The sequence below is a fragment of the Microplitis demolitor genome, chromosome 10 (assembly GCF_026212275.2).
Source record: "Microplitis demolitor isolate Queensland-Clemson2020A chromosome 10, iyMicDemo2.1a, whole genome shotgun sequence".
In the NCBI taxonomy this organism is placed as follows: domain Eukaryota; kingdom Metazoa; phylum Arthropoda; class Insecta; order Hymenoptera; family Braconidae; genus Microplitis; species Microplitis demolitor.
Window position 1 is genome coordinate 5152376 of NC_068554.1, and position 23924 is coordinate 5176299.

A 23924-nucleotide genomic window follows, 5' to 3' on the forward strand; every position below is an offset into this window, starting at 1 on the left:
TTTAGTATAGAATATAATTACGTTTTCGTCATTCCCGCTATACCATCAAGAGCTACAATATTTAAAAAAAATTAAAAAAAAAAAAAAATCTTCAGAAACTCAAATTCTTTGAGCCATCAAACGATCGTCTAATTACTTACTCCAATAAAAAAAACCATTAAAATAAATAATTACTCGTAAAATTTTATTTCCAGTCAATAATTAAAAATATAATTATATATTAATTATATTTAATTATTAAATATTATTTTTATATATTTATATAATGATAAATTTTTTTTATTTTAAAAAAATCAATAACCGGGTTTTTTAAAATCTATTCTCGGACATCTTACAATAAAACAATGACAATTATAACTACGTCATGATAAATCAATACAGTGAGAGAATAAAGTAGGATATGGGTGACGTATACTCATTGAAAGAAATACAATAAAAATACGGCGTACGATGTACGATGAATGGCAGTACAAGGTAATGATAAGTATATATTGTAGATAAAAGGTAAATACTTATATCTAAATATTTTTCCAAGTGCATAAATCAGAAGATGGAAGTACATAAAATGTCTATGACTCGATGGATATTTTATTTCAATTTAATGTTACGACGATAAAAACCCGATGAGCTGGTCTTGGGTAAATAATTGTGCTTTATTGGTTCAATAGATGTATCATCGACTGATTGATTATCAATAAAAATCATTTAATTGATAACAATCAGTTTCAGTGTAAATTTGATTTACGTATTACATTACATTGTATGTGTGTATAAAAGTACACAGATAAATAAAATTACGTGTATCAGTATTTGATACTGATGTAAGTTAAATACATAAATGAACAAATTATTGAGATTTATTGTATACTATTAATTTACGATAAAATACTACTGACTTTTCCTCCTCGTATATTTCAGTTAACCCAATTATTTATGATACTTTGTGCTAAGGACGGTTCGTGAAGAAAATCGACATTGATAACGTCATTTTTGTAAACGTCACGAGCGATTGCCGCGAATTCAGGACGTATAGAATACCCGGATTGTACAAAAATACTACCGGCTGAAAAAACTTCCGATGTTTGTGGACTGCCGGTGCCGCTGGCCAATTTTATTGAATTTAATAAGATACCAAACATGTGATGCATAATTTCCGAGTGTCCTGATATGTCGACGCCGGCTTCGAATCCAAGTATGCTGGCTATTTCATCAAAAGTCCTGCCGCCAGAACCCAACAGTACAACTGCCAGTGTTCCTGCCAGATTTAACGGAGAGAATACGACATTGTCACGGTCTAATCCCACCGTCGTCGCACGTTGATTCACGTCAATAGCGTGATCCATGTGTAACGCAAATCTCGTTACCCCTTGCGACAGGATATTGTTCACCTAGACATACAATTATTATTTCATTTACCAATAATACAAATCTATATTATTAAGAGAACAAGAAAAATTTATCAAACTTCATATCCGTTCAACAAAATGACCAGCGATTTTATCTCGCCACCATTGGAAAAATCTTGAGTTTAATTTGTGCCTTTTCCCGGCCTCAGATATGTTTATAAAATAACTTTACAGATTAGTTCTCTCCAAATTTAAATTTCGCGCCAAGATATTCAAATATTTATTAATTATTTTTTTATAATATTTTAAAATTACTCATATCACAATTTTTAAATACTTTGAAATTAAATACCGTTTTTTTATTATCAATTACAGAGCCTTTATCACAAATACCACAAATATACACGACATTGCTTTACTCGTTAAATATTTATACCATTACCACACTAAAAATACTATGTTGCAGTAAAATATCTGACGCGGAAGTAATTAATATTTGCTTATAAATTTAATTTAATACATGCATCTGGGTCGTGTCATTGTTAATTAATACGATGATAACTGACGTCTCAAATATCAGCATCATAAAACACTTGTGAAAACATATATATATATATATATATATATATATATATATATATATATATATATATATATATATATATATATATTTAATTAAAGTATACTTTGACTTCAACAAATCACAACTAAAAAAAACTAAACAAAATTATGAATCAAAAATCACAAAAAATCCCATATGCACTTTATTAATGATAGTAATTATTTTGAATACCTTTTTAAATAAAACAATATCATGAATAACAAATTTACTTGCCCGACAAAATCTTTATTACGTAGCAATCTATTCTTCAGAGCAATCTTGTGATTTTTTTACCGGTTAATAATTGATGATTAATTTTCGTTTGATCGTAAAATATAAAAGCATAAAAATGGAAGTAAATAAAAATATGTATATATATATATATGAATGGGTTTATTTTTTGCTAGTCATCACGGATGCCATTGTATTACTTTGAGCAGGATATTTTTATGTTTCTTCAATACTCTATCTCTTCCCGTATTGATGTGCTCAATAAATATTAAATGAGCTAGCAATTCTTCTCGTCCTTCTGGTACTTCCGCGATATTTGTCAATGCCTTTAATAATAACAATAATCAATAAATTTTTATCATCTCTGTACGTTTACTATTTTATATTTATTATTGCTAATATAAATCTTAAATAAGGTTGAGCGAAACTAATTACTCAAAATTACGTGTAGTACAGAAAAAAAAAATTATTTATTGGCGCAATAAATATTTTTCACTTTGAGTTCAAGACAAAAATTTTCTTAGGACTGGAGAAAATTTATTTGCCCCAAGAAAAAATTTTTTTTTCAATTTATAATCAAGACAATTATTTTAGGGCGTAAAATTTTTTGCGCCATAAAATATATTTTTAAATAGTCAGTATTTTTATTAAAATGAAATAAATTCTGTGTGTTCGAAGTGATTACGGATTTTATTTAAATTCAAATTCACTCTCTCGCCCGAAGTGATGGAATTTAAAAAAAATTACAGAGCATACGAAGTAAATAAGAAATTTATTTTTTTAGCGGTAATTTTAAATTGATTTGAATTTTATTTAAACCTGTATTTAAGGTAAGTGACCCCTCTATCGGCTAGCCCCCCTTTATCGGTTACTTAGTCGAAAAATTGATATATTTCCACAATAAGTACATATTAATGCGTAAATAGTTTAAAAAAAAAAAGTAAAATTAATCTAGTTTAGATTAAACATACTTTGATTATTGTAAAAATTCATTTTATAAGGAAAAAAAAATAGTAGTGCGTCAGATGCGATTTCTAATGATTTCTTATCAGGTAGGTTAAGTATTCTTGTTTTTTCAATAACCGATTACTAATTAAAAATAATAATAAAAGTCCGATTTTTTTTTGTAATCTTATTAGCTCGTTTTATAGTAATTTTAGGAGTTGAAAATTCAATGATTATTACCTAATTTATATTAAAAATACGGTGGCCGAATATAGATACAAGAAAATTACCTCTGTATGCATTATCGGCCATCTTAGTTTTACTTTTTTTGAGTTTATCCGCATTTATATGCAAAATAGTCAATTTAATTTTTTAATGTCAAAATAAATAAACAAATTGATTAAGTTATATTTCAAAATAAATATAAATATTTAGAATAGATGTAAATAAATTTTATACATCCAATCAGCTAAAATTTTATCTAAAAGGTGGCCGATAAAGGGGGTCTAGGCAGACCGATAAAGGGGACATCAGGAATTGAAGTTATTTTCATTTATTATTTAATTTCTAATAAATATTTCTGCGTATATTTTTTTTCAATTTGAAGTTAAATGTATAAACTTCAAGGTTCTATCACTGTTTTATACATGAATTGGTTTTTTATATTTAAATTCTTAATTCGAAAAAAAAAATACGCTTAACTGGCCGATAAAAGGGTCACTTACCTTACTTGGGATTCAATCCGGATTTTTTGAAAATTTTTTACAGTCTACAGATTTTTTTCTAATAAACTAGACCGTGGGTGATATTAAATATTTGAATAAAATATTGTTTCTAGTAATGAAAAAAAAAAAAAAAATAATAATAATTACTTATTTATTATACCTTAATAGACATTAATCGACACTCGCGACTAAGTCCATTGTTAGCGAGCTCCAATAGTCTGTCAATAAATATCAAACCATTTATTTTACCATAATTAGTAATTGTGGCAAACGCAATTAGACTTGCAGCCTTTTCATGAATTTCCTTCTATAAAAAATAATAAATATTAAATTTAATATAGTGAAATAGTTATAAATTATGAATATTTTCGTTACGTAACAGCGCCATCGTTCAAAAGGGGCGTGAGAATGGATAAAAAATTTTTAACTTCAAAAGCCTTCCAAGTACCCAAACTATCTTGACAAAGTAATACTAAACACGATAAAACTTTTCCCAAAAGTTCTTTATCCCTTTTATGATAATTGATAAGACTAAGCAGAGTTTCGATCATATTAATTTCTATGGCATGACATACGTTGACATGAGCCAGAAGCAATACTTCAAGGCTACCTAGATATATTATCTGACACAAGTGGTGAGCATCTGTTACACATTTGTAAATAAAAAAAGAAAAAAAAAACTATAAATATTTATATTTATATTTTTATTTACCAGAATTTCTCTTTGTTCTCTTGAAAGAGATTGAGCAATAATGTCAAGAAAACGATGATTTTCTACTAATACTTTGGCACCTAAAAATAGTTATTGATCTGCTATATTTATAAGATATAACGGTTTCTTTGCTGTAAAAAAACATGAGGAGTAATCCGAATTTTATTTTAATTCGGAGTCATTCTGTCACTAAAAATTCTGGAGTTGGAAAAAAAATCACTTTACATGCGGGGTAAATAGGAAATTTCTTTTTCAGGCCTGATTTTAGAGAGAATTTCATACACAAAAAAAAAGTATTTCTTCGCGCAAAAAATTTTTACTTTGCTCAAGAAAATTTTTACTTTGCTCAAGAAAATTTTTACTTGACTCAAGAAATTTTTTGTATTACAAATGAATCGTTTATTTGAGAAACCCCATAAGTCAAGAATATTAAATTTTTCAGAAAACACAAAAAACATTTTTCTAGAAAAACTTGCCATTGATATAATAAATGAATAATTGAAGAGAATAATGTTTGCGTCTCTGAAAAATATTTAAACAAGAAAAATTCAATTTTTTAATTGAAACTACTTCAAAAAATTATTTAAAGTTGATTGACTTATGGGTTTTCTCAACGAAACGGAAGAAAAAGTTATAAAATCATTGTTTTTTTTTTTTTTATTTTTTCCACTCAAATAATTTATTAGACTGATAAAATGAAGTATATAATATGTATATAAACTCTGAAACTCAGAAATTACAAAAAATAATAATTAATTTAAGTATTTTAATTAGTCATATTTTTTTTTTTTTTTTTTTTCAAAAAAAGCGCGAATTTTAAATAAAAAAGATAAAATTATTTCTATAAAATTGAAACTGCATATGTTTATTTGAAAACCCCATAAGTTGTTGACTTATGGGGTTTTTCAATAAAATGAAATTTTTATCACCCCGTTAATTATTTTTTAAACACTGATTTGATGGATATTTTTATTGATTTCTCCGGGGGGACATCCAAAGAACCCAAAAATGCAAAAACCAATTTCGAAAAAACATGACTTATGGGGTTTCTCAAATAAACGATTCAAATTAAAAACAAAAATAAAATTTATTTCATTTAAGAAAATTTTTACTTGACTCAAGAAATTTTTTACATTATGAATTAAAAACAACAATTTTTACTTCGCTCAAAAAAATTTTTGTTTTCAATTGGTAATGAAAAAAATATCTTGAGTCGAGAAATTCTTTTTTTTAGGTATAGTTTTCAAAGTGAATTTACTCCGGATTTAATCCGCTATCACTCCGCAAATTTTTTACAGCATATCCACATATATATTAATCGTCTTCATAATTCATAATTACTGAAGTAATCGTGAGCTAATATTTCCAGAACACGAGCCACTTGTATTCGGACATCAATTACTACATCTTGGAGTCCATTTATCAAATTAGTGAGAATCGTCGGATTACGAATGATAGCTTGTCGTCCCGCGGGCCTACGAGCTATTTCCGAAATAGCTATTGCCGTTTTTTCTCTTATGAAAGGATCGTGTGATACTAAAAATGTACCCAGTTCATCAACTAGTTTCAATCTTACTACAGCGAATATTTTTTTTGGATCAATCAACATATCCGTTATTTTTGATAGCGTCGCTCGTTCTTTTATCGTTTCTTCCGGTGCCGACTCTTTTCTCTATTAATTACTATTTGTTAATCAATTGAAATTAATTCTATTAAAATACGTTTCATTAAATGTCGGCAATAAAACGACTCGAATAAAATTATCATAAAAAAAAAAAAAAAAAATATTTGCAGAGTTTATTAAACTCTCATTTTAAAGCTAAAGCTTAAACTTTAAGTTGAATATTGAGATGGAGATTTTTTTCTTTTAAAGTTTAGTAAAAAAAAATAAAATAAAAATTTTTCGTATTATTTTTTCTTTTTCTTATCATAACTTTTCAAAATATTAAAGTTATTAAAAATAAATTTTTTTATAATTTGAATTTCGCGCTTTTTTTTCAAAATTTTTTTTTCTGAATTTTCAAATAAAAATTATATTTTCAGGAGTAAAAAATTTGTACTGTCCAGAACAGGTGCAGAGTGTCCAGAATTGGTGTTTTCTAATTGGGACAACTATTTTTTATTATGATTAAATAAATAAAAATAATAATTACGCTTATTTTAGTGTATGCCCATTTCCCAACACGTTCTGACATTCGCGTCAGCATTATATGAGGCACTAAAAAATCCGGTAGTGGACTCTTCCGTGGCTCTGATTGGCTTCTTTCACTTATATTTCCAACTTTTAATGAAAAAACTATTAATTTATATTCAAAAGTTTAAAAAAAAAAAAAAAAAAACTTTATACAATACCATTTTCCATAATCCGGTCTACTATTCCCTGTGGTAATCCACTTGTTCCACTCGAGCTAGAATTTTGTCTCGAATTATTTTCCGGTACTTCCGACATTTTTTAATTTTATTTATTAATTTAAAAAAGAAAAAAAAATATTTCGTCGAAAAATAAATTTAAACGTCAAACAACTGAAGGTTAATAAAAAATATATAACTCAATAAATATTTATATAGATTTTTATTATAGATATTCACAAAATGAGACATAATCTACATAGTTGTATCGTACAAGAGCGCTTTTTTTTTAATTTAAAATAATAATTAAAAAAAAAAAACAAATTATCCTTCCGCCGCAATACAGAAGCCATCGTCAGATTCTATATTTAGTATATCAGTAAAGTATAATAAAAAAAATTAATTATCATAGTTATTAATATTATTATTATTATTATTATTATTATCGTTATTATTATTATTTTTAAACATCTCCATTAGAGCCAATCAGAAGATATTTATTAATTATTTTTGTTTTGTATTCAATTATTTTAAATTAAATTTATTTTTTCGAGCCACTTTTTGTGTGTTTTGCTGATTCTTTGCGGCCTACTATTTTACAGTAACTGTGTCCATCAAGTCCAAACATTTGTTTGCATACACAATCCTCCTGTAATTCAGTATCGGTAATTCCCTCGGCCAATCGACGCGCCATTATCTGCATAAATTGTTTCTTTTGATTTGGTTTTGCGTCTAAGAAATGGTTTGAACTGAAGGCTGCACCTCCGGACTGTAAGTATGTTAATAATTTATAAATTAGTATCTGATTAAAAGGACCTTCATAAAAAACGTTCTCACTTATAGGGGTCGAGGGGTCTAAGAAAACGTTCGCAGCTTATCAAATAAATTTTCAAATTTTTCTCTCAGTTTTTTAAAATTTTATTTTCTTGTTACGATAGAAAGTAGTGATACTGAAGTTAGCCGACGTCTAGTAGTTTTTTTAATTTTTTGTAAAAAGTGTAAATTATGAAAAAAAAAACATTTAAAAAAATTGCACCTGTAGTTTTTTTAATTTTCTACATGTGCATTTTTTTAGTTTTTTTTTTTTATAATTAATTTGCTGAAAAAAAAAAATTAATTGTCTACTAATTGCAGAATTATTAGAAAGTGCTTTCGTTTCATATTTGTAAGTATATAAATATTTCTATGCATATATTTCCGTCATAAGGGGCGAGAGGGGGGAATTTAAAAAGGTGAAATTTTGCGTTACGTATTTTATAAATGGCCCCTTCTAAATAAAGAAATGAATTAATTAACAAAATAAATAATTTCTTACAGTAACAGCAAATCCAGCGCAAACATCTTTATTAGTAAGAACCAGATTATTTTTATCAATGCTTCCTTCAAGTGGTTTCTTTTTATTGTCAGCAAATGTGTACCCAGACTCGGCATCAAATCCTACGACATTTTTCTGGGGTTTACCTGACACTAAAATGTCATTAAGATAACCGACGTGATAATAAGTCGCTCCCAAGTCGCGGTAAATCTTTTCGCCCATGAACAGCCGCAAGTGCTGAAGCTAAAAATTAAATGATAAAATGTATACGCGTCGGTATTTATTGTTAATTTAAATAAAATTATAATAATAATCAGGATATAGACGTACTGAAAGAGGAAGCGGGCTCTTTTCACAAGGAGAAGCGATTACACCAACGACAACCTTGACGGCGCCGGCACGGAATGGATAATGAATAGCTTCCTCATAAGCATCAGTGAGTTTAAAAGTGCCCAATTCAATGTCAAGTTTCTGCTTAGCGTACTTGAGACGTGTTTTTGCATCACCCTCTTTAGCCTCTTCTAGACTTATTAGCGGTGTGCTTGGGCTAAAGTTAATGTTCTTGACATCCCCATCGATATTTATGCTACCACCGGTTGTGTAGTGCTGGGGCCACTTCATGTGCTCGCCGAATCCAATAAGTCCGACATGAACATCCCTGTTTAATTAACCACCCAACTTAATAATCAGTTTAATCAAATGAGGTTAAGATCAATTTTTAAACTTTATTTATTGAGTATCTAAATATTTACTTTTCCATTGTTTTTATTTTTAATTTAATTTTTATCAGTTCTATATAATTTTTTATGGAGTTAAAAAAAAGATTCAGGTTAAAAAGTATTGGTCCTTCGAGCCGAGTCAAAATTTTAATTTTAGTTTAAAATAATTCTTTTTTCATTGAATTTTCTATAGGATTTTTTGCAGAGTTCAAAAAAAGATTCAGACTCTAGAAAAAAATTGGTCGTTCGAGCCGGATAAAAAAATTTGAATTTTAATTGATAATTTTTTTTTTCATTGATTTTCTAATAAGTTATTTTCACGGAGTTAAAAAAAATATTGGTCTTTCGAGCAAGGAAAAATTTGAATTTTAGTTCAAATACATTTTTTCATTAAATTTTTTATAGGTTTTTTAATAAAGTTCAAAAAAATAATTATACTAAAAATTATTGGTCTTTCGAGCCGAATAAAAAGTTGGATTTTTAGCTTAATTCAATATTTTTTTTTCATTAAATATTTTATGGGCTAAAAATAAAAGTATAATTCGAATAAAAAAGTGTAAAAAAATATATTTACGTGATTCCATGTTGTCCCAACTCAGTCTTCAACTCTGCGATCATCGGAACAATAAGCTCGTGGAAAACTTTTTCATTTTTACTATCCTGTTCGACGACAAAAACAATATCAGCCTCTTTCTTGGGTATCTTTACACTGAAAGTATTCCCTATGGATATTTCATCTTTTCCAACTTTGCAGCTCGCACAGTCAGCGGGTATCGCAATATAGACACGTTCTTTACGACAAGCAGCGTAGTAAGCAGCGGATATTAAACAAGCCGCACGTGGTGTATCAGCACTCATTGCGTGGTCGCAAGCCTGTCGATAAATTCCAGGGTTAACGTAATTGAAGCAAGAACTCATTGACGATGACCCAGAAAAGTATTCCGTGCACTTGGGGTTTCTTTGATGGTGATGATGGTCTACCGCGGGTGCTGCTGCGCATCCGGGATTTAATTTATATGCATTTCCAAACTCGTCCTCCTTCTCCGTTATCTTCAATGCGCAAATAAATTATTAATTTATTTATTAGTTAACTATGCAACTAAAGATATATTAACTTACATGACCAGAAGGTAAAGTAAAGTCGTCATAAGGTTCGTTATCAGCATCACCAAATATACCACGTAGTTTACCATGATAGAATCCAGATACTCGTACACTACAAATCATTGGTGCCTTCTGGCTACATGCGACATGAACACCGTAATCTGATTTAACGTTGACAATTGGAAGTGTAAGGAATGCATGTAAGTTTTTAGTACTTGCTGGATATTCTGCTGGCTTATTATCAACCAGGATCTTAAATTTAAATAAAATAAATCCATTAAATTTACTACAATTCAAGTCTCTGTCCTGTTCAACAAAAAACTTATTGAATTTTATCTTAAGAGTAGAAAACACGAAATAAATATGCGCATGCGCTAATTCTCCCTACACACCATAGAAGAAAGGGAATCCCGATCCGCGTTTGCCGCCTTCGCCTTCGGCTCGGGCAGACAATTTCGCGCGGATTAGAATTTATTACTCTTTCCCATTTGTTTTTAAAAGTTAATTTATTATAAAAAAATGATTAATTAAGACTTACGTTGCCATTATTCTTAAGAGTAATACTTTCACCAGGAGCGGTAATAGTAACACTGATAAGCTTGCCGCTGTTGAAGGTACCGACGACTGAGAAGTTTCCATCACGAGTATCCTGAGCCAATACGTAGTCGCAAGTACCAGCCAGTGTAAGATGGCGGCCGTCGAATGTGAAAAAGTGTCCACCCTCGACGACGATTCCGGTCTTACTGAAAGGCGGTATGATGTCACTGGGGTACAAAGTTGGACGGTACGCATGATAAACATCCATAATAGATGGCAATTCGTGGTTGCGTATTAAATTGATCAATGAGACTCTCAAGATCGGAACCCCGGGTAGATCTTTAACGTAACCTAGATAACTCGGCAATCTGATGTCAATGAGTCCTAAGAATTGATCAGTATTGCCGCGGTTCTTAAGTAATGTTATGACTGAATAAGTAGCTTCCACGGCGTGGCCATATATGTTTTTAATTTCAGTTCCATCGTCAACTTTCTGGTGCTTCAAGTGCTTCATGATGTAGCTGTACAGTGCATTGAAGAATTCTCTTAGCTCTTCAGTGGGTAGCATGCGTTTCAATTGATTGAATGCTTCTTCAATAGGCATCAATATCGCATCCGGTATTTTGAACTTGATCAACTCCTGATACTTTTCCTTGATCATTTCATAAACCGGCAGAGCTTGAATTTGTTCGGTCGTCAGTTTAATGAAGCTCTGAACTTCATGTTCGATTTGTACGTAACCTTTCATCACAATTTTAGCAATATCGTGTACCAATTCGCTGACCAAACCAATAATTTCTTTAATTTCTTTTTGATGCTGGTTGACAATGTCCAGGATTGCTTTGATGTAAGTGGCGGCTAATTTAGAAGCTGCATCAGTAACTTCAATACCCGCATGTAAAATTTCATCAAATGACTTCTTGATACGCGGATAAACAGCTTGTAACGCGTCGTTTATTTTATCAGCGATTTCGTGGATCTGTTTGTTTAATTCAGCTGCGCGTTTCATAAACTGACTGACCACTTGAGTGATCGCATTGATTAACCCGCCGAAAACTTTGTTCAAAGTCGCTTGGATCTCTTTGACAGTAGTGTCGGCATTCAACTCCTGCTCCAATTTTTTCAGCTCAGCTTGATAGTATTCCAATGCAGGTTTCCAGTTGGGTTGCGCTTTCTTTAAATGCTCAAACAGGTCACGGAATTCTGTATTGGCTTCATTACTAATTGCTTTGAATACTTCCTTCAGTTGCTCAATACGTTTCACAGACAATTCGCGGTAGAAATCAATAGTCATCGCCACGTTATCTTTCTGATAAGCGAATGTAGGCTTCAAGAATCTGCTTTCGTCCAAATAAATCCCGATGCTGAACAAATTCTTCTTCTCACCATTCTTGTAAAAGTCCGCGTGATACTCAGCAACTTGGCCGACAACGAGCCGTCCGTTGATTGACAGTTTGGTGTCTGGCTTGTCTTTCTGGTAACTCTGGTACTTGAAGCTGTTTAAGTCATGAGCTTCGAAGCTGACAACTACTGGCGGGTTACCGAGTAGTGAACACTCGGTCTCGATTTTCTGTAGATTCTTTGACCATTCCATGGTTGTGTCAGCTCTTAGTAGATCTTTGTCTGGACCCTGGATCAGCAGATGAGCTCCGTGAAGATTTAATGAGAAGAGTGAACCGACATTTCGTGGCTTCTGATTGATGTCAGTGTATGACAAGAAGGAACCGAAGCCTACTTCAGAAGTTGATAAAACTAAATGCTGCTGGAGATCTACTTTGAGCTGTTGGCCGCGACTTCCAATTTCAAATGCACCCGTTATATTGTATCCTTTCGGGATCTCGTGCTTTACAATGTGAGTTACTATGGTTATTTTTTGAGCTTTCTTAGCAAAGAGATCGATATCTACGTTGGCGTCCAACAAATGTTCGCCTCCATAATGAAGTTTTCCTTTGACCATCAATTCCTGTAATAAAGTCATCGAATTATTAATAACTGGTTACTTGATGATCAATAATAAATAATTACCTTGGGTTGAGATGGATAAATAAAGCGCGCATCTCCGGCAATAGTTGCAGCATTCTTCTCTACATTGATATCACCATTTGCTACGAAGCTAGTCTTGTCATTCGGATGATTCTTGCGATCTAGATACGCCGAGATGTCAATTTTGTAGGGACCCATTGGTGTCTTTGATTGCGGAATGTCGACAGTAGCAATTAGAGCTAATTCGCGGCTTGGAAGAGTTAGTATCACTGCAGATTCTTTTGGATGGGAGTAAATCTGTGACGAGTACTGGGTCTTGTCTTTGGACGTGTGGAGATACAAGTTGGCTGCATGGTCGAATGTCATTTTCTCAGCAAAGTATTTGGTTGTTGTTTTCAAACCGAATTCAACAGGAACATTGAATTTCTTTAGGTCAACTTCGACAGTTATCTGATGATCCAGGCGTGTCTTGTCTACAATTAAAGCAATTAAATTTGTACCTGTTCATTTATTTCTAATTTATTTACAATGAGATAAATTTACACGTACGGTCAGTGTCCATTGTAGACTGTAGTTTAAAGTGGGCACAGTCTTTGCTCTGCTCGCAGTAGCTGTTGAACACAAGTACTTCCTTGTCCGAGAGTTTGAGCTCTCCCACAACAGCCGAGGGTCCGAAATTGGCATTAAGAAGTATCGCCGTACCAACTTGCCCGTCATTTTCACGTGTCAATTGTTTACGAGAGTAAGTAAATTTCAAGCTACGTGAATTCTCACCAATTTGTAGGTTTCCATTGCCCTCGACGATCACCGTACCTGCTTCGTCGCGTTTGCTATAGTTTGTGCTGCAACATTCAAATTTATTTATTTAATTAATAAGTTACGATTTTAATAAATAAAATTTTTAAAATTACCTTCCAACAACAATATTCTTTCCATCACTGGTGACGGTCAGAACAATGCGTTTGCCAGTTTTAACTGCTGGAGCGGTAGTAATTTCAGCGTGAATCTTACGATGTTGAACTTTGTCACTGTCAAAATTAATTTCAATAATAAAACTATCGATATTATCGAATTTAACGTGACCATCGGCAATCGCGAACCCTTTAGCGTAGCCAGTTGAATCAATCTTCCATTCTCCTAAAAGTAATGAACGCTTATTAAATAAAATTATACAAAAAAAAAATGGTCTGTAAAGTTTGACGGTAAGAAATTCAAACTTCTGTTTTGTAGAAAAATGAATGAAATGAATTCGCGCATGCGCTAACTTTTTATACACCTCGCGAAGTAAAGTAGGGCTTCCCAATCTGTGCGTTTATGGCCTTTGCCTTTGGCTTATGTAATCTGCGCACGCATTTTGGAATGTCCTACTTTCCTGCTTAGGTGCGTAATGTAGTAAATAAATTACCTTTGTATTCAGTTTCACTGAGCTTATTAACCTTAGCCGACAAATCGAATTTACCACTCGGACAGGTTATGATAAAATGAGCCCGATGTAAAGAAGGATTCATTTCAAACTCGCTATTTATTCCATATTTTTTATCATCCGCTTTGACATATATGTCATTGTTCCACGGGCCGTCTTTCTCCCGTTTGTGAGCCAGTCCAAATTCAACAGTATCAACTTTTTCCATAGGCACTGTAGCCTTGGCAGTAATTTTAACGTCACTAAGATCCTTATTGTAAGCGGTATCCAATTCTCCAGTGGTCTTAGCGTCTCCATAATTGACAGACAGCGTTCCCGAGCCCTTTTTAATTTCACCAGTAGGATCATGTTTGAAAGAAGTCTCAACAGTTAGAGGCGGGTAGGCTAAAACAGTTAATGAAACATGTCCTTTGCCTTCTTTTACCTCGCCCCGCTTGACTCCAGTCTGGCTGGCAGCAACCTCAGCCTTAATAGTTTTGTCGTCATTATAAGTCAGCATATATGAACTCTTATAATCGATCTTATTGTTTCCTGATTCATCAGGCACCAAAATGCTTTGCAACTCGCTGTACTTAAGATTGCGTAATTTCTCACTGGGAAAAACGAAAGCAAGGTCCATTTTGGCAACGTGTGGGTCCGTTGGATTCTCGCTGTCATGGAAATCTCCAGTTCCCTTGAAGGACAAATCGCTGCCTAATGAGGAGTCTATTTTCCAGAAGCCATTCATTCCTGGTGTTTTATCTTTTCTATCAGCGTACTTGGCATTCAAATTGAAATCAAATGGCTTCACTAAATAAGCACCTTTGAGATTTACTTTTACTTCACAATCATGTTTGTTGTCTTTTAGTTCCGCATGCTTTGTACTGATAAACAGATTTACATCTTTGCCGTCACGGTTAACGAATTTCATAGTATGTTGGCAGTCGTATTCGTGTCTCAGAGGTTCTACGAGAGCGATAGTGAAGTCGTAGCTCAATTTACGGTGTTCACCGCCTTTCTTTTCGTAGTCCATCAAATTGTAGGTACCCTTGGTTGTGGACTTATCGGGGCTACGATCAACAACCTGATTACCTTCAATAACAAAATGTCTTCCAGTGGGCAGAGTTGCTTGTCCCTCAAGATTAAAGTCATAGCCATTCTCCGCGGTCCGTTTGAAGTGTCCTTTGCCATTGACTTCGTACTTGTGTGTAAAGAACTCGATTGAGTTCTTTGAGTTGATCGCGGTCTTTTCTATTTCCGTGTCGGTGGACATTTTTATTGACTTGCTGGGATCTTTTTCGTCGAAATTTATTTCAAAGTTACCAACATGTCGAGCTCCAGTTACGTTTATGTCTCCAGTTGCCTTCATCTTGCGGTTCATTGTCAGCAGATTGATGTTAAGGTTACCAGTTCCTTTGCCGTTCTGATAATTGTACTGGCCATTGGCGGACACAATGTTCTTAACATTTAAATTAAGCTTGCCGAATGCTTTAGGACCCATCTGTACGTCCAGTAAGTAATCTAAATACTTAGCATTTTCCAGAGAAACAACAGCATGATTATTTATATGAGTCGGATTAGCATTCAATCCGTAATCGACTTTGAAACTCTTACCATTTATTTTAAAGTCACCCAAAAATTGTATATTTTTTTTTTGATCGTCCATCTGACACTCTGACTGCAAATCTACCTCGTATTTACTACCAGGTAATTCAAGTTTACCATCGAATTTGTGCTTGAACTCGGATAATTTTTTGTGTTTGCCTTCAATTGAAATTTTGGTGTCCATCATGTAAGCTTCGAAACCTGCTTCCCAATTTTGTGGCGCTCCCGGTTCGACTTTTATCTCAATTTCGCTGCCTATTTTAAATTTACCATACTTGACATCAAATTCCGACTCCCAATTGTTGGATGATACTTCATTTTCAAATTTAGCCGACACTTCTTGAGCGGGCCATGTTATTTCAGACTTTGTTTTAAGCGAAGTAAAGTAATCATACGGATGATTTGGCTTGTCATTTTTCTTGTACTCCAAGCGATCAGTGATCGCGAATCTGTTGACTTTTGAATTTAAGTCTGGGCCATAAGTTACTACAAAGCTGTGATCAATCAAATTGTTAGCACGGTCGTAGTGCCAAAGGACTTGGAAACCGACTTCCGGATTTTTCGAAGGTATTACTGCAAGATTTGTGTCAAAACCTTCAGGTAATCGTTTCCCGTCGAAACTAATCTTCACACTTTCATCATTGTGCGAAGCTGTAGTCTCCACCATAATAGCGTCTGGTTTAATAGCAACGAAACCATTGAGACCAAGAATTTTTTTGTCAGAAGCAAGCAACGATACCTGATTGAACGAGTATTTTTTACCGCCATCTTGGTTATCAACTCCAATGTCACCTTCTACTCGGTAGACGGGTTTTCCACTCGTGGAACCGCTCAGTTTTTCAATATGGTCTGGAATTTTGTACTCCAAAATAGGCTTGTATTTGTTGCCATCAGCCTGAAGACCTACAGTCGCACGGTACTCATCAGAATCGTGATTAACCACCACCGAAAGTGCCTTCTTCTTGTCGGTATTCTCGAGCTTTATTTCACCATTGATTGTTTTTATTGGTGACTCCAAAGAAGCCTTAATGTACTTCTCTTCCGGTTTATTTGCAGCTTCAATACGCAAAGCAACTCGTCTTTTGGTACGACTGTTTGGTGTATCAAAAGTCATCTCGAATGACCGCTCGTCAGGTTTGCTCTTGTCGTAGTAAGTCTTAAACCAGTAGCTGGTCGCGTCGTTGTTTTCAATGCTGATTGAAAACTTGGCTGGTCCTCCAAGTGGGAACAGAGGCTTCTTGTGAACAGCGTCAATGCTGTCATAAGGATACGAGAAGTGTCCGCAGACAGTAACGCCCAATATTTTTGAAAACTGGTCAAAGCAGTCGCTGTGCTGTTTGCCTGAAGAGAATTTCGGAGCCTTCAAATTTCCCTTTCCGTCGACGAAGAAGACCTGACTCGACAGACTGATGATCTCTTGCTTCTTCTTGGGTACGCCGAAATTAACCTCAACCCCGTTGCCGTCCAATACCTTCAGTGAAAAGTCTGAGCCAGTTGATGTATGCATACGACTGATGATTTTTAGACCTGATTCAGTGTCAAATGTTTCCATCATTAAACTGGCTTCCAGTGCAATATTTGCGCTAGGTTCCAATCCAATTTTTACTACCGCATTTTTCGGGTCTTTCATGATGTGTTTCATATCAATGTTTCCGTTGGCTTTTATCTGAGTTACTGCATTACCTTCAACACCAACGACAAGCGGGAATCCCAAACCAGTTGGATAAACCAAGTCCATGTCCATGAAATTATTGTGATGTGTGTTTTGGACATTGATGTTTTTCATTCCATCAAAGATTTGGGCAATGAGATCCATCAAGTTGTTCATCGCAGTATTTGAATTGTGAGATCCTGGTTTTTCTTGTAAATCGAGATAGGCCAGTTCAGCGCCGAACATACGAATTGAGATATCAATATCCAAACTATCATCGACTTCAGTTTCTTGTGGCCGTGCTTTGCGTGCGAATTCATCCAACTCAGCCTGGCTGACAGTACGCCGATTGCGACCTACTCTGTTAGCGAAATCTTTTACATTTTTATAAGCTTCATCAAAATTTTCCTTACCATCACTAATCAACTCCGCAGCTTCTTTACGTTTTATGAGACCTTTAGGACCAAAGTAATACTCAATAAGACGATCTAAATTCTCAGAACGAGCGTCAATCTCCAAGAAATTGAACGACCGTCCAAACAATTCAGTAATTAAATTCAAACTAGCAGATCGTGGTACGAAACTCTTTTGACTGTAAATTACATTTTGCTCAGCAACAGAACCAATACCAAGAGTATCAATGTTGTATGAGAACTCACGATTGAATGAAAACTTACGGAAGTCCTCAGGGAATTTAGTGCGCGGTCGCAATTCGCCGAAATGCCTCTTGGCATTTTGCTTGTTGGGATCAGTACTTGCTCGCAAGTTACGCAGATGACTTGTCACAAAAGATCCAACTTGATTAACTGTTTCAGTGTCAATTATTTTCTTCAACTCATTGGCAATTTTCCCTCCTGGACATTCAACTAAACTTAAATATGCTTTTATTCTTATCTCACTGTCTTCCTCTTTGTCGCCAAATACTTTCAGAAGTGGGTGCTCCCATTTCGGTGAACATTTAGCAGTAAGGGCTTCAATAGCAGCAACACGTACTCGCGGATGTACTGTTTTATCATTAACAATTCCCATTATCTTATCTATCGTCGGATCATCAAGATATTTAGCATTACGAAGTGCCTTCAATGCAGCAATGATGATGGTCTCCTGATCACGATTATCGGGCTTAGGGTTGCTCAGTTTAGTAGCTATTTTAGCAAGTGCAGCTTTAACTTCATCGGCATTTTCGCAGTCATGTTCCTGACAGTATTTACCAATCACGCGACCGATTCCCAGATACGCAATGCGAGGGAGTTTTGGACGGTTCAAAAGTGTCGTTACTGCAGTAATAGTTGGCAAACTTACATGATTAATCAGCGACAAACTTGCGTAATAAGCTAACAGATATAAACCAGTAATTTCTTTGTTATTTATTAGTTCAATAATAACTTCTGCTGAATCACCTGTTCCTGTACGAAACAGAGCATCGATAAGAATTTTTTTGTCGGTATTTTTGTCAAAGCCACTTACTCCAGCCTTGACTTTATTGTAGGCCGACAGCATGTGATTTTTGGAACTTTTACGAAGAACTTTAACGAGCGCGCCGAATTTTTCGGCAACGCCATCTTTGACTCCTTCGGGTGTTTCTTCTTCTTTGACTTCTTTCAATGCGGACATTATTGCCTCCGGGGACGATGACTCGGTAACTGGATGAGGATTTTCGAATATCAATGATCTGGGCCGAGATACTGGAGCGGCTGCCGCGGGGTCAGCGTTATCGGATTTGAATGTTAAAGTTGAGTGAACGGTTGTTTTGGCTCCAGTGTCGGCATTAGAAAATGGACGGTATTTGTAAGTTTCGTCAGATTTAGCAGATTGAAGAACGCCTTGTTTGAAAACCTGCTCAATTTGCTGCTCGGAATCAAGAACCGGTGAGGATTTTATGTCTGATGTCTCATCATAGATGGCCTTTATCAAAGCGTGGCGTATATTTTCCCGGTGCGAACACTTGCTGAGGTTCTTGTACTTTCGTACGGTTGTTGAATCGCCCTCATGATGGAACTCAAAGTCCGTTTGGCAGGTACCAAATACATCTGTCTCCCGGTGTGTCGTTACACCGGAATCCTGCATCACGGCGGATTGAAACAGCGAAGAAATGGCACGTTTGATGTTAAGAGACGCCTGGGAGTCTTCGGGTTCCGTGCAAACGCTTGTGTCAATGTGGCCGTCATGGTAATTGAACTGAAAAGCGTATTTTTCCACGTCTTTTTGCGGTACCGGCTAAAAAAACAAAATTATTTTTATGACAGACATTGAGAGTCGGAAACTAAAAGTGAGATGTAAGTAAATATTATAAATTATAATGATGATAAGGTCATTGAAATGGTATAAGAACAAAGATAAGTGACAATAGGTACTTACAGCACCGTTAACGCGGACATTTTTCAGTCTCAATTGATGAATACAGTCTGGCTTGACGGCTAATTCAACTAATGCGCTGAGTTTTACGCTCGAGTCGCCTTCAACTTCGCTTACTGAAGTTACCGATGTTCCTTCGTATTCATACATGTATGTGTGTCCTTGTGTGTAACCTTTACTTGTTTGCACTTTAATTTTCAAAAATAAAACAAAAATTATTAATTTACTTATAGTTATCGTAACTAACTATTTTAACTACGTAGTTATTATTATTAACTTACTTCCATGGCATCCAACTGTACATTGATCTACAAAAAAAAAAATAAAAATTATTAGTCTCCAATAAATCAGACTTTAAATAATTTTGATAAAAAAATGAATATTAATACTTCCGAGAAAAAATTTAAATTTACGGAGATTTAAATCCAACACTAAAATCTAATTTTTCCATTATATAGATCAATGATCTATGGAGATCTTCAGCTAATATAAGAAATTACGAAACTTTAAGAATTTTAAATTTTGATTTTTAAAAAAATTATGGCGCCTTATAAACAAAAAATGAAAAATTGCATTTTAAATTAATAAATTAATACTTCCGGAAAAAATTTAATCTACGGAGATTTGAGTCCGACACTACGATCTACGAAGATTTAATTTTTTAATTATTTAGATCTATGATCTATAGAGATCTACGTAGATCATTTACTATAAGAAACTACAAAACTTTAAGAATTTAAAATTTAGATTTTAAAAAAAAATTACAAGTCTTATAAAAAAAAAATTAATCTAAGATCTACTGAGATCGATAAAAATATAAAATCAATCAAAATCAGTTGCTTAACATTTGACCCGACGACATAATACCCGCGATAAAATACCCGTAATCTAAAACACTCACCACACGGTGTGACGTTTTTTTGGATTTACCGGTATTTTGACGTCGGGTATTTCGCCGTCGAGTATCTTATCGCGGGTATTTTGACATCAGATCAATTGTCGTGTTACCATAAAAATCTATTAATATAAATTTTTTTTTCCAGGTTTTTGAACTTCCTGTACAAGAGAATTTTTGTCTTCAATTCAAAATATTTATCGCGCCAAGAAATTCTTTTTTTCTCTGTGGATGATTGAAATAACCCCAAGTAGTTATTTTCTTTCAAATAAAACTAATAATAAGAAAAGTATATTTTTTATAAAAAATAAACAAATTCAAAAACGTACAGCGAAATTTAAAAAAACTTTTTAACAACGTATCGTTTGTGGAGCTAAAGCGATAATCTTACGTACTGAGAGCAGTGAGTCACTCGACCTGTGACATATTCTATCCTATATATTTATATGACCGTATTTTTCGCGATATCACATTTAATGACCTTAGAATATTTTGTAAAAGTTAATAAAAAAATTTTGTTATTCATTATTTATTATAATTATTGTTGTTTTTTGTTAAGTTAATTTTAAATCATCGGGGTAAAAAACTTAGCGATAAAAATTTAGTGTGAAGGAAAGACAGTATGAATATTTAAATTAATATAAATATATATACGTATAAATTACGTTGTTTCTACATAATAAGATAAATAGATATGTTTATCTACCCCTACGAGACTCATAATTCAGTTTATGATTTATCATATCTCATATTATCACTTCTCTCCCAGCGATTCCTCGAAAGCATGAGAAATAAAAATATTAAACACGGGTCAGGATTAATCGCTTAATCAGCTCATGAATTTGCCAATTTCTCAATACACATTTACATATATATCATTAGTTATCAGTAATAAATTATTTTCATTTTTAATTCTTATCAAAATTTTCCACTTTATTTAAATTATTCAATTGAAAAAAAAAAATAATTAATTTTTTTTTATTTTGAATCATCATATCATATTTTCTATTCTTCAAATTGTCTCATTGATGGTAATAAAGATAACGTAATTTATTATTGCAAGATCTAGACAAAATTTAAAAACCAAAATGACCTTAAATTTATTTAAAAAAAAAAAATAATTTAAATCATTAGTTAATCAGCAATTAAACGTCACCATCAATGTCTACGTCAACGATCCAGTGAAATTATTTAATAGCAGTAAACAAAAAAATAAAGATTAATTTAATCCAATGTACGGAATGAAAAATAAAAATGAAATAAAACAATTTAAATTAAACGAATGAATTTAAAATGAATAATATAACCAACGGATATTTAGATTTGTTTTATAAATTTAAACGGAGTAAATAGTAGGGTGGGCTAATGGACAAATGGGAATTTAATTTTCTGATGAGACAAGAAAAGTGTCAGATTTAATGCCCTCATGTTCTAGAACCGTACGTATACTTTATATATACATATGAAATTTATCATGAGATATTTTATATACATTATAATATATAATATAGATAGAAAGAGACAATATACGGCAGATTAATTTTATAAAGTAAGGGAGTAACAGCGATGATGTACGTCCAGCTCAATTTACTAAATGTCCGGTCAAATATGTTCTATCCGGCGGAACGATAATCATTTCAATGATACCAGTCAGCAAGCTCATTATCAACAACTTAATTTAACGACTTAATAATAATAATAATAATAATAACAAATGATTCACTAAATTTATTTGTTTTTCTAAGATTTCATTTTTATTTTTTTAAATTATTTGAATTGCGGAAAAAAAATTTTCACTTATTCACTTAAAAAAAAAATTATATGTTTATGTCTATATATATGTAAAAAAATATGATAATTAATGAATTATTGATGAAAAAAAAAAACTTACTTGCAAAGGCGGTTGTAAAAAGACATGCAAAAAAAGCGGTGATTAGACCCGCGGACATAAGCCGGGGCGGATGTCCCATGATGGTACGAGATTTAAATGTCACACTGTCACAAATATAAATAATTAAAAATTAATATATGTATTATAAAAAAAAAAAATAAGAGTTTTTTAAAATTAGGTATTAAAGCAACGACTCCGTTGAATACAACGGTCGCAGTTTTCTTGGTCCGGTGCTTTTATGCTCTCGTAAACTCTCCTGCCCTCTCAACGTCCTCGAGAGCTTCAGAATGAGGCGATTATGATCCAGGGTAAGGGGCGATCTCATCGTATTCTGATCCCCCTCTTTTTTAAATGGACACGGGTCTGTGTCCACGAACTCGCTCGCTCACAGTGACAAGATCAGGCCCCTGTTTTCTGCTTGTGTCAATCTCCAATGCTACATGGGCATTGCAATTACTGCGAAATCCTTTTTTTATTTTTATCGATAATATTTTAATAATTGCACTAATATTTTTTTCTTTTTTATTTTATTTATCATTATTTATCTGTTGAAAATTGATTACTAATCAAAAGAATATGGATTATTAATTTTTTTTTAAATATTTTATAATTGATATATTTTAAATATATACCAGCTTACACTTTGGTAGTATTTTAATTATTATAATTAATCTACATGTTGATAATTTATTTTTATAATTTTTTTTTCTTTATTACAATTAAACAAAAAAGTATAAGTGAATCGTTTATTTGAGAAAACCTATAAGTCAACTTTAAATAATTTTTTGAAGTCGTTTCAATTAAAAAATTGAATTTTTCTCGTTTGAATATTTTTCAGAAACGCTAACATTATTCTCTTCAATTATTTATTTATTATTTCAATGGCAAGTTTTTCCAGAAAAATGTTTTTTTTGTTTCCTAAAAAATTATGTTTTCTTGACTTATGGGGTTTCGCAAATAAACGATTCAAGTAATTACAATAATAAATTGGAGTAGAAAACAATTCGCATTAAATTAAATTAAATGAGCAAAAAATCTGACAGTTTTATTCTGATAAATAAAAAAATTATAAAAAAAACTTTTTTTTTTTTTTTTTTTGAGTTAAAAAAAAAAAGAGAAAGAGATTTCTGTTATCATAGAAACGCTACGTCCGTTATTTGTCCAAGGTATCTTGGAGACCTTACTCATCTATAGCAGAGGGTTTTTCTTGGTTTACTTAAATTCTTTTTTTTTTTTTTTTGTTATCTCAATCGCGTAAGAAAACAAATAGTATTGATTATTAGTCGGTCTATGATCTTCACTTTTGTTATACTATTACATAGAAAAAGGCCAAAGGGCGCAATGAGTGTACATGTTGTGATAATAAAATTGAACGGACCGTGACAGTATGTACTGTCAGTGTTACTATTATTATTAAGTGGAAAAGTTTACTTTTCAAGAGACCATAGTACAAATACCTCATATATAATAAAAGTTATCAATAAAGGAAACCTTAAGTTGTAAATAAAATATTAATTTAAATACAAGGAAACTCATAACTTAAATATTTTATCGTTAC

At 32.7% G+C, this 23924-nt stretch overlaps 1 protein-coding gene across 1 annotated transcript; it reads right to left on the reverse strand.

Moving 5' to 3' along the window:
- Window positions 1-7117: 7117 nt before the first annotated feature.
- On the reverse strand, window positions 7118-22635 carry LOC103580311 (apolipophorins). Its single transcript, XM_008562020.3, has 13 exons — window positions 22367-22635; window positions 19862-19888; window positions 19584-19768; window positions 13973-19442; window positions 13479-13704; window positions 13117-13409; window positions 12610-13040; window positions 10586-12547; window positions 10063-10299; window positions 9518-9993; window positions 8555-8882; window positions 8225-8467; window positions 7118-7678 (listed from the first exon to the last, which is right to left on the reverse strand). The coding sequence occupies exons 1-13, from the start codon at window positions 22443-22445 to the stop codon at window positions 7451-7453; spliced, it is 10185 nt and encodes a 3394-aa protein (XP_008560242.1). The 5' UTR covers window positions 22446-22635; the 3' UTR covers window positions 7118-7450.
- Between the last annotated feature and the right edge of the window lie 1289 nt (window positions 22636-23924).